General features: G+C 43.2%; 1 protein-coding gene across 1 annotated transcript in view; it reads left to right on the plus strand.

Moving 5' to 3' along the window:
* Window positions 1-12,189, plus strand: part of LOC143275543 (structural maintenance of chromosomes protein 4-like) — a 49,897-nt gene that overhangs the window by 1,083 nt on the left and 36,625 nt on the right. Inside the window, exons 2-9 of the mRNA XM_076579733.1 lie at window positions 1,060-1,245; window positions 1,864-2,006; window positions 2,805-2,999; window positions 3,547-3,726; window positions 5,186-5,350; window positions 6,931-7,058; window positions 9,315-9,455; window positions 10,759-10,909. Of these exons, the coding sequence (XP_076435848.1) occupies window positions 1,074-1,245; window positions 1,864-2,006; window positions 2,805-2,999; window positions 3,547-3,726; window positions 5,186-5,350; window positions 6,931-7,058; window positions 9,315-9,455; window positions 10,759-10,909 (1,275 nt within the window). The 5' untranslated portion in view covers window positions 1,060-1,073. The remainder of the gene's footprint in view (window positions 1-1,059; window positions 1,246-1,863; window positions 2,007-2,804; window positions 3,000-3,546; window positions 3,727-5,185; window positions 5,351-6,930; window positions 7,059-9,314; window positions 9,456-10,758; window positions 10,910-12,189) is intronic.

Consider the following 12,189-nt stretch of genomic DNA (forward strand, 5'->3'; position numbering starts at 1 on the left):
CAATTTGAACAGACACAAGTCTGACAATAACCTGTCAGACATTGCCCTCATTGGGAGCCAGTTGTTGTCAAGGCATTGTCTGGTACATCGTGAGAGGCCTTGCTGTGGAGGTCTAACTGTTGGCTCAACTGTGACCATCAGCAAGGGCTTCTTCAGGGCCACTGGGCAGCTGTCTTCATGCTCCATTGATGTCCCTCACGTCCCAATGTCGCAGACCATTACTTGCAAAGGGAGTGACAAAGCCATGAGCCCCCATCCACCCTCCCATAGTTGTCCTTTTGGCGTAAGTTTTGTGACCCCTGCGCAAGACAGAATGTTGACTCAGACCTACCAACCCCCAGTGCAGTAGCAGCCATGCATGAAGTGAGACTCGCAGGCCACTCACACTGGTGAGGAAGGATATCAGCGTCACACTTAGACCATCAACACACCGACCACTGGCCTAAAGTTCCAGCATAACAGGAGTTGTTGGCCACAATTGTCACAGCCTCCCTCTGATGTCCTGTCCCTCAGCTGTGCCAAGTGTCTGTTGTTAAATTCTGTTTGTTTTCAAATTCAACTGACCAGAGTGAGAATGCAGTGACACAGGCAGACCAGCCAACTAAGTGACTGCATGCTAGGACTTAAGTGTGAAGTCCATAACCCGTATGATCACCACATTTCTTGTCATGCATTCCAGATGCTTTCAGTTCACTGCTTCAGGACACACTGCATGTTCATCAAGTGGGCCCCAGGGACATCTAGAAAGGATTCTAGAACACACACACAAAAGTAGTGAAAATCCTGTATGGGAACTTCAGTCTTTGAGTCTTGACACAAGGATCGCCTGCTATGGGCAAGAGTTGTTTCCCTTCTCTTCTTGGCCCAGAAACCAGGGCAGTTATAAGTAGAAGATATGCCTGCCTTCGTAAACATATGTAGCAATGTAGATTTTATTACAATGTGCAGCAATAGTGACCTTGTGCAGGCAGTAACTGGGTGCCCTAAAAATAAATTTTAAAAAGTCCTTTTGACCCCCAAGATTTTTAACTTGTAAACTTTGTCATATTTCACCTTCAGACTGAACAAGTACCATGCCTCGAGGGAGAGCAAAGGGCAGGGGGGGAGCCAAGGCGGCAGGGGAGGAGGCAGAAGCAGGTGAGAATGTTCCGGCAGCAGTAGGAGAGAGGCCGGAGGAGGATATGGAGGTGGACCCTGAAAGTGCTACAGCGACACATGCTATACCGCAGACGTTCAACAGAGAGGGTAAGGTTACTGAGATGTGTGATTCTCCAAATCCTTGTATTGTATTTGTTATTTGGTTTCTGGCTATTAACTCTCTCTCTCTCTCTCTCTCTGTGAGTTTGTGTGTGTCTCTCTCTCCCACATCTTTCCCTGTACCTGACTGTCATTACATTACTTTTTTTTTTCCTTCATGCCCCCTTCACACCACAGCTATCGCTATCTCCCCTCCCCCTCCCCCTCCTCCCCATACACACACCTTTGTTCTGTCTCTCTCAAAGCTGTTTAGATCATTGAGCATACTTCATTGACTATTGTTGTGAAAAGAATCACTGCCAATGTAATTCCACCACCGCAGGAAAAATAATAGGAAAATAAGTATATACTTAACATATTTTTTTAAATAATAGAAATCAAAGAGCAGGTTACTAATGTACAAATATTAACCATATTCAATGGCTTTTTTATTTTTAATGCTCATACCCCCAATATTATCTTCCATGAACATGCATATTATATAATGATATATATATGTGTGTGTGTGTGTGATTCTGTTTCAGGAATTTTTTTTTTAAAAGACATCATTTTTATTGCTCAGTGAATATTTGTTGAAGGTTGCACTTTGCGTCTTCTGATCTGTAGATTTCGGTGAAATTGAGATCCCGGAAGCCCCACAGAAAGTAGCGACGTATGACATCAACGGACCACGGCTGATGATCACACACATTGTCAATGAGAATTTCAAGTCCTATGCTGGAGTGCAGACTTTGGGACCTTTTCATAAGGTGAAACATTCAGTGGCTGCAGTTAGAATAGGTGGAATTTCTCTGTCTGTCTGTCTCTGTCTCTTTGAAGAGTCTTTCTCTCCATATATATTTGATCATATTACCTGTAACTGAATTATAATCAGTTGTTAAGTCCTGTGATGTATCCAAAAAGTACTCTTTCTAATTTTTGCCATCTGACAAATTATTTTCTCTTGTTGCATAGTAATTTCTGCCATCTGACAAATGATTTCTACTTGATGCACGTAATTTCTGCCACCTGAGAAAATAAATTTCCATTTGTTGCATTGTAATTTCTGCCACCTGACATATGATATCCACTTGATGTATAGTAATTTTTGCCTGTATGTATGAGCCTATATCACAGAATGACATAAGTTTACAGTTGGACCAACGGCAAAGTGAGAGCTGTATTAATAACTATTATCATTGGTTTCTCCAATACAATGGGAATTCATTTACAGCTAAGTCTTCTGTGAAGGACTATGACTCAGACTAGGAGGCAAAACTGCACTGGCTGTTAGTGCTGCAGCCCTGGGGGCTAGTTGGCCTTTGGGGACCATCCCAACGCAGACTGTCCTAAAAACCCTCTTGGCCAAGAGTGTGGGGATGTAACTTGGGCAAGACACTCTCCACTATAATCAAATCCTAGCACAGATTGTCGGGACAGTGGTTACCTCCTCTGCTGTTCTGATGGTCATAGTCGAACATGACTGTCATAGAATTTGTGCCACCTAACAAATGAGCTCCACTTGATGTACAGAAATTTCTGACAAATGGTCTCCCTTGTTTGCACAGAGCTTCACCTCCATTGTTGGCCCTAACGGCAGCGGAAAGTCCAACGTCATCGATTCCATGCTGTTTGTCTTTGGTTACCGTGCCAACAAGATCCGGTCCAAAAAAGTCAGCGTCCTGATTCACAACAGTGAGAACCACAAGGACATCAACAGTTGCACTGTCGCCGTTCATTTTCAGAAAATCGTGGACACTGGCGTGAGTGTTTTTAGTTTCTCTTGATTCCTTTGAAGTAGAAGGAAGTCTGGTGAAGAAGTGTGTGTGTGTGTGTGTGTGCATGTGAAGTCAGTCACTTTTCAAGTTGCTGTGATTATTGCACTTCAAGGGAAAGCTCACTGAACTTGGACAAAATAGAGACTCGTGATAAGAAATGACTATTACAGTACTAGCTGACTGTAATGTCTGTTTCATTTTGCCGGCACACTTTGTGTTCTGTTTTGCATGTCTTATGAAATATATATTTATAATTTGCATTTTCTGGGTTTGCTCAAAGTGAAATAACCACATATATACATACGGGTTTTTCCTTTGCATCATTTCATCATTGAATTCATGCAGTTAACTTTATCTGTGTGGAGGTCAGGATTACTAATGATACATATTGGTGACTTTTCTGTGTCCAGCATACCTGCGGGGTTTCCTTTGCGTGGTTTCACTGATGAACTCACGCATATAACTTTACCTGTGTGTGCAGGTCAGGATTACTAATGATACACTTTGCTGACTTTTCTGTGTTCTGTTTTAGCCAGGGGAGGATGAGTACACTGTTGTCCCCGACTCCAAGATAGTGGTGTCTCGCACTGCGTTCAAGGATAACACTTCGGCCTACAGCGTGAATGGCAAACGCGCAAACTACAAAGAGGTGGCCACTCTGCTTCGAGCCTCCGGGATCGACCTTGATCATAATCGTTTCCTGATTCTCCAGGTGATTTGGAATAATTATGATGATGACTTGAAAGAAATATATATATATAAAATATGCATTTGTCAGGGGAGAGAGAGAAAGTGTGTTCAGGGACGCAGAGAGGAGGCTTGTCATGCTTTACAATAGAGTTTAAAAATTGGGAGTAATTTTGAGAACATACCAATTATCTCTGAATACAGTGTATGGCTGCCTACATGCATGCACAGAAATCCCACTCATACACATATATCTTTGTTTATAATTAATGTTTTTTGTGCTTTTTTTTTTCCATGTAAAGCACTGTTCAAAATGGACTTTGGATATGACAAAGCATAGTCGTTTGGCCTTCTTCCTCCCACTGCACCTCCTTTGTCCCCCATTCACCTCACTCAAGTCTTCATGTTGTGTGTGTGCTTGTGGCTGGGTGTTTACTCTGTGTGTGTGTGTGTGTGCGCATGTGTGTATGTGCATGTGTAGGGCATATTTTGTGCCTCTTTTATGTGATTATTTATATCTGCAGTTTGTAGGATTGGTGTGTATAGATATTGTTTCTGACTTCTATGACTTCCATGTGCTGTTGTTTAGTATAATTATGTAGTGTTTTATGTGAGGCAATTAGAGCCCCCTTTTTTTTTCTTTTAAATTTTTTTTTTTTTAAATCTTCATGGGCTGTGACTCCTACTTGTTGGCCTGCACAAGTGGGCTTTTATGTGTGTGACTGTTTTTACCTTCACCATGTAGGCGTGTGTATACACATGAAGGGGGCTCAGGCACTAGCAGGTCTACACATCTGTTGACCTGGGAGATTGGAAAAAAATCTCCACTCCTTACCCACCAGGCAGTGTGACCAGGATTCAAACCTAGGACCCTCGGATTGAAAGTCTAACGCTTCAACCACTTGGCTGCTGTGCCCATCAAGAGAGCCCACTGTATGGGGAGTTTGCTCCATATAAGTGCAATATATTATCATATCACAGACTGAGATTACAGTTGGGCCAACAGCAAAGCGAAAGCTGTATAATCAATGTTTTCTCCATTACAATGGGAACAAGTGTTTGCATGCCTTGTAGATAAAACGTACGTTTGCTGATGTGGCTCGCTCAGAGTCCGAGTGTTCCTACCAAATTCAGAATGTTCCTACCAAATTTCCTGATTGTTCCTACAAACGCTTGACAGGGGTTGGCATCTCTGGAGATGTAACTTGGGCAAGACGCTCTCCACTGTCATCAAATTCAAGCCCCAGATAGTTAGGACAAGAGATGCTTCCTCTGCTGTTCTGATGGTCATAGTCAGACATGACTGACTATCATACACTCTTATGATTATTAATTGTCGAAAAGTGCTGAATAAATTGACCTTTACCACTGCAGACAGGGTGAATATATGAGGCGTTCGTGCCATATTATATAAGTACGCTATATGCTGATCAATATTCATGGAATAGTGCTGAGTGTGTTGACGATGACTTCACTGCTGGCAGGGTGAGGTGGAGCAGATTGCCATGATGAAGCCCAAGGCCCAGTCGGAGCACGAGGACGGCATGCTGGAGTTTCTGGAGGATATCATCGGCAGCAACCGCTTCAAGCAGCCCATTGAGACCCTGGCCCAGCGGGTGGAGCGACTCAACGAGATGCGGGCTGAGAAGGTAAGGGTGGATGGGGTCAAACGTTGGTGATTGAGTGTTCAAATCCCATGGATGTTCAAAATCCGTGGATGGCTGTTAGATGTGGGCCGAGAAGGTAGGGGTGGGGTCAAACCTTGGTGACTGAGTGTTCAAATCCCATGGATGTTCAAAATCCGTGGATGGCTGTTAGATGCAGGCTGAGAAGGTAGGGGTGGGGGTCAAACCTTGGTGATTGAGTGTTCAAATCCCATGGATGTTCAAAATCCGTGGATGGCTGTTAGATGTGGGCCGAGAAGGTAGGGGTGGGTGGGGTCAAACCTTGGTGACTGAGTGTTCAAATCCCGTGGATGTTCACAATCCATGGATGGCTGTTTGATGTGGGCTGAGAAGGTAGGGGTGGGTGGGGTCAAACCTTGGTGACTGAGTGTTCAAATCCCGTGGATGTTCAAAATCCATGGATGGCTGTTAGATGCGGGCTGAGAAGGTAGGGGTGGGGTCAAACCTTGGTGATGGAGTGTTGAAATCCATGGATTGCTGTTTCTGTATTGTTATGTATAAGTGGTCAGGAGTGTTCGTATCCAGCGTGTGGAGCAACTCAACAAGATGCGGGCCAAGAAGGTAAGAGTGGAACCTTGGTGATTCAGTGTTTGAATCCATGGACGGCTGTTTCTGTATTGTTGTATAAGCGGTCAAGAGTGTTTGTATCCACAAATGGCTGTTACTGTATTATTGTAAAAGTTGTCATAAGTATGCTTATCCATATCCACAGACGGTTGTTTCTTGTTATCATAAAAGTCGTCATGAGTATTTGTATCTGTGGATAGCTGTTTCTGTGTTGTGAAAGTCAAGGGAAGAGTAAGGGGTGAGCACTGTGTTCAACTTAAAGGTTAAAGACAGCAGCTGATTCTTACAAGTCAAGCTAGAATAATTATAATTGGACTTCTTTCTCTTGTCTTATTTGTTCTTTTCTTTCTTTCTTTTTTTCATGAATAAAACTGAATTTGCTAGTTGTACTCAGAGACTGGCCCAAAACATGTGTGGTGGTTCTTTATTGCTGCCCTACATGCAGTTTTTGTTTGATCTAATAATGCTAACAAAATTACCAAGAGCTACAGCCCAACACTTGGCTTATAGCACAGACAGACATAAGCTTTACAGCAAAGAAAGAGCTGTATGACCAATGGTTTCTCCACTGCAGTGGGAAATCATTTACAGTTTAGTCTTTTGTGAAGGACTGTCACTGTCAAACCAGAAGGCAAAATTGCATTGGTTCTCAGTGCTGCAGCCTTGGGGGGCTTGTTGGTCTTTGGGAACCATCCCAACGTCGATTGTCCAAAAACCATCTTGGCTGAGAGAGTGGAGATTTAACTTGGGCAAGACACTTTCCACCATAATCAAATTCTTGCCCAGATAGTCGGGACTGCAGTTGCCTCCTCTGCTGTTCTGATGGTCATAGTCGAACACAACTGACTATCATACAGCTAATGACAGCACAATGAAGTTTTTCAATCTCTATACTGTTTTGTTATTGTTGGTTTTGGGGGGATTTGTTTGTTTTTTTTCTTTTGCACTGTCATGGATCAGAATTATTCTGTTCACAGCTAAACAGGGTCAAGGCTGTGGAAAAGGAGAAGGACGAACTGGAAGGAGCCAAGAACGAAGCTGTGGAATACCTGACGTCAGAGAACGTCATCGTTCGACTGAAGAACAAACTCTACCAGAAATACATGTAAGCTGGAGAGTATCATCGCTTGAGTCTTGACTGAAAAACACACTACCAGAAATACATATCAGTTGTGAAAATATCATCGTTTGAGTCTCGACTGAAGAACAAACTACCAGAAATACATGTTAATCGGAAAATATCATTGTTTGAGTCTTGACTGAAAAACAATCTCCACCAGAAATACATGTTAGTCAGAAAATATCATCGTTTGAGTCTTGACTGAAAAACAAACGCTACCAGAAATACCTATAAATTGAAGAATATCATTCTGTGAACCTTTACTGACTTGATGGTTGTTGTGTTTGATCTTCTGCATGCACACGGAAGGTATTGCACTAGCTGCAGGTCTGTATATCAGGTTTGCTTGAACTTGAACTGTACGATGTTTTAGGTCCCGAAGACCTGTTCATCGCTCTGTGTGGGTCATCAGTTGTACATACTAACCTTTGCATGCGTGGCTTATTGGCAAGACGGATTGTACTTGTCTGGCTTGTTCTTCCAGTAGACATCCAGTCTGTTCTTGAAGGCATTCACCGACGGTGCCAAGACCACTTCGTCTGGGAGACTGTTCCATGTCTTGGTGACCCTTTCACTGAAAAAGTGTTTCCTGGTGTCGCAGTGGATGTAGTGCAGGAACAGTTTCTTCGCGTTTCCTCTGGTGCCTGATTCCTCTGCAGTTTCAAGTTTTGGTTTTTCAGCTTGTCTGTCAGTCTGTGAGATTGGAAACATCTCCTGAACCCTCCAAGACTCGAACCACAGGCATGCAGAACAGAAAGTCTGCTGCTCTTACCACTTGGCTGTTGTGCCTGTCTGAATTCATTTGAAATGGAAATGCTTTATGAAAGGATTTTCTTGTTTCTTGTAGGAGGGAGGGGGGAATCTAGTTTGTGCTTCATGTGTTTTTTTTTTAAATTTGGCAACTGAACTGTACAGGAAAACAAGAGTAGGAAATCAGTTTTTCAGTCAATGGAGACTTGACAGATTTTGGTTTAAAAATAAAATAAAAAAGAAAGAAAAGAAAAAGAGAAAGAATTCAGTTCAGTTACTCAAGGAAGCATCACTGCATTCGAACAAATCCATATACACTACACCACATCTGCAAGGCAGATGCCTGACCAGCAGTGTAACAGTGAGGCTTTGAGCCAGTACTGGGGGAGCAGGGAGGGGGATGATAAAAATGAAGCCAAGAGCATAGGAAGGAGAGGAATCAGTCAGGGGAAGATAAATGTGAAGTCTTCGTGGGCACCCTTCAGATCCAAATTCCTGTTACATTGTTTCATTTCCACAAGGCTTCCCCGGGTGCGGAGTGCACCCATGAAATTTTGGTTTTTGTTGGCCTGGCCTGGACCTGTTTGCATTCATCTGAGCTGACTTGTAGTTGTACTCTTTGCTTAGTTTGCAGATTTTGTATTTGTATTTCTTTTTATCACAACAGATTTCTCTGTGTGAAATTCAGGCTGCTCTCCCCAGGGAGAGCGCGTCGCTACACTACAGCGCCACCCATTTTTTGGTATTTTTTCCTGCGTGCAGTTTTGTTTGTTTTTCCTATCGAAGTGGATTTTTCTACAGAATTTTTCCAGGAACAACCCTTTTGTAGCCGTGGGTTCTTTTACGTGCGCTAAGTACATGCTGCACACGGGACCTCGGTTTATCGTCTCATCTGAATGACTAGCGTCCACACTACCACTCAAGGTCTAGTGGAGGGGGAGAAAATATCGGCGGCTGAGCCGTGATTCGAACCAGCGCGCTCAGATTCTCTCGCTTCCTAGGCGGACGCGTTACCTCTAGGCCATCACTCCACTTTATGTTGTGTCATAAGAGGGGAGGTTCATCTTTGTTTGCCTAGCTTTGACCTTTTTTTTTTTTTTTTTTTTTTTTTTTTTTTTTTTTTAATTGACTTGTACTAGTTGTAGTTGTACTGGTTGCTTTCTTGTAGATTTCAGGTTGTATCAAAAGAGGGAAATATCAAATTTATTTGTTCAGCCTGGACGTGTTTTAATTCATTTCAGTTGACTTGTATATATATATTTTTTTTTTAAACTTAGTTGTAGATTTCAAGTTGTATCAAAAGAGGGAAATTTTATCTTTGTTTGCCAAGCCTTGACCTGTTTTCATTTATCTGAATTGACATGTACTGTTTGCTTTGTTGTAGATTTCAGGTTGTATCAAAAGAAGGAAATTTCATCTTCAGTTCACATGGTGCAATTTTTTTATTTTTTTATTTTTTATTTTTTTATTTTTTTTAATGATGATGTGCAGCGGAGAATGCACGGAAAGCGAGGAGAAAGCTCAGGCGGAGTTTGACAAAGTGTACGAGGGAATGAAGGACGTGAATGAGAAGAAGGAAGCCATTGCCGCCCAGAAGAAGGACAAGGGGAAGGCCCATGGGAAGGTCCACAAGTAAGGCTTGTCTCTTGCCGTCCTCTTTTTCTTTTTGCTGCTACTACTACTAATGGTATGATTATTGTCTTAGGAAAGGTCCACAAGTAAGGCTAGTCTCTTGCCGTCCTGATCTTTTTGCTGTTACTACTACTAATGGTATGATTATTGTCTTAGGAAAGGTCCACAAGTAAGGCTTGTCTCTTGCCGTCCTGTTCTTTTTGCTGCTACTACTACTACTAATGGTATGATTATTGTCTTAGGAAAGGTCCACAAGTAAGGCTTGTCTCTTGCCGTCCTGTTCTTTTGTTTTTTGCTTCAACTACTTATGGCATCATTATTGCCTCAGTTATGATAGTGATAAATGTGATGACGATAGGAAGATCCTTCTTGTTATTACTATTATTATTATTATTATCATTATTAATATTGCCTTTTTTTCTTTTTCTTTTTTTTTTTTTTTTTAATGTACACTTATAGTTGACTTCATCAAGTTTTTGCGCCTTATACATATTATTATTAGTAGTAATATTCTCTTTTTTTATGTATTTATCTATTATTTATTCACCCTTTTTTTTTCTCAAGGCCTGACTAAGCGCGTTGGGTTACGCTGCTGGTCAGGCATCTGCTTGGCAGATGTGGTGTAGCGTATATGGATTTGTCCGAACGCAGTGACGCCTCCTTGGGCTACTGAAACTGAAACTGAAACTCTTAGACTCCATCATCAGCAGCTATATCCCTTGTGTTTTATGTTTATTTAAGTTGTTGTGTGTGAATGTACTTTCATGGAAATATATCCATCCAAGAAAGGGCGAGAAAATACTGGCGACGGTGCCCGGATTTGAACCAGTGCGCTCAGATTCTCTCGCTTCCTAGGCGGACGTGTTACCTCTAGGCCATCACTCCACTGATAGGAGGAAGGTGGCAGAATGGTTAAGACGCTCAGCTGCCAGTACAAAGAGTCCTTGAGGGTGTAGGTTCGAATCCTGCTCTCGCCCTTTCTACCAAGTTTGACTGGAAAATCAAACTTGAGACGATAAACCAAGGTCCCGTGTGCAGCACGCACTTGGCGCACAGAAAAAGAACCCATGGCAATGAGAGTGTTGTCCTCTAGCGAAAGTATGTATAAAAAGAAATCCACTCAGATAGGTACACAAATATATGAGCACGCACTCAAGGCCTGACTGAGCGTGTAGGGTTTAGCTGCGGTCAGGCATCTGCCTGGCAGATGTGGTTAGCGTATATGGATTTGTCCGAACACAGTGTCGCCTCCTTGAGAAAGTGAAACTGTGACTTCACTGATAGCAGTGAGCTGTGCCCACAGGGAATACGAGGCGTTGGCCAAGCAGGTGGAGGAGACGAAGGAGAAGTTCTCCGACCTGGAGAAACAGGACGTCAAGTGCCGGGAGGACATCAAGCACACCAATGCCAAGGCCAAGAAGCTGGAGAAGAGTCTGGAGCAGGAGAAGAAGAGGGTGAGTTGTGCGGGCAGCAGGAGAGTTCTCTCCCCTGAGGATTCAGACACTTGGTCCCTTGACTGCTGAACTCAGATCAGTGGGGAAAGAATTTGAAGTGCAGTGACGGGTGCAATAGCCGAATGGTTAAAGCATTGGACTTTCAATCTGAGGGTCCTGGGTTCGAATCACGGTGACGGCGCCTGGTGGGTAAAGGGTGGAGATTTTTATGATCTCCCAGGTCAACATATGTGCAGACCTGCCAGTGCCTGAACCCCCTTCATGTGTATACGCAAGCAGAAGATCAAACACGCACGTTAAAGATCCTGTAATCCATGTCAGCGTTCGGTGGGTTATGGAAACAAGAACATACCCAGCATGCACATCCCCGAAAACGGAGTATGGCTGCCTACATGGCAGGATAAAAACGGTTATGCACGTAAAAGCCCACTCGCGTATATACGAGTGAACGTGGGAGTTGCATCCCACGAACGCAAAAGAAGTGCAGTTGCTTCTTTTATGTGTACCTTAAATGTTGGTTTTTGCTAGATTGAAAGTAATTTGTATTTTGTGTTTGTATTTCTTTTTTGTCACAACAGATTTCTTTGTGTGAAATTCGGGCTGCTCTCCGCAGGGGAGCGCATTGCTACACTACAGCGCCACCCATGTTTTTGTATTTTTTCTTGCGTGCAGTTTTATTTGTTTTTTCTATCGAAGTGGATTTTTCTACAGAATTTTGCCAGGAGCAACCCTTTTGTTGCTGTAGGTTCTTTTACATGTGTTAAGGGCATGCTGCACACGGGACCTCAGTTTATCGTCTCATCCGAATGACTAGCGTCCAGACCACCACTCAAGGTCTAGCAGAGGGGGAGAAAATATTGGCGGCTGAGCTGTGATTCGAACCAGCGCGCTCAGATTCTCTCGCTTCGTAGGTGGACGCGTTACCTCTAGGCCATCACTGTGCAGTCCCCAAAGAAAAAAAATAAAAGAAGGAAAGATGACTTCCCGACCTGTACAGCTCAGTTGTACCACAGCTTTCGCAGCTTTCACTGACCAGAATACTTGTCAGCAACAGTCAAGGGGTTAAAGAGTCTTGTACCAGTAACTGTGGCCTGCAGTCGTACCTGTACTTGTGGCCTGTACCAGTACCTGTGTTCTCTTGTTTTACCAGTACTTGTGGCCTGTTTCACTCCCTATGTCCTCTAGTATCAGTACTTGTGACCTCTAGTTGTAACAGTGCTTATGTCCTGTACCAGTGTGTCCGCTAGTTGTACTACTACTTGTGTCCTCAAGTTGCACCA

This window comes from Babylonia areolata, chromosome 30, assembly GCF_041734735.1.
Source record: "Babylonia areolata isolate BAREFJ2019XMU chromosome 30, ASM4173473v1, whole genome shotgun sequence".
NCBI lineage: Eukaryota > Metazoa > Mollusca > Gastropoda > Neogastropoda > Buccinidae > Babylonia > Babylonia areolata.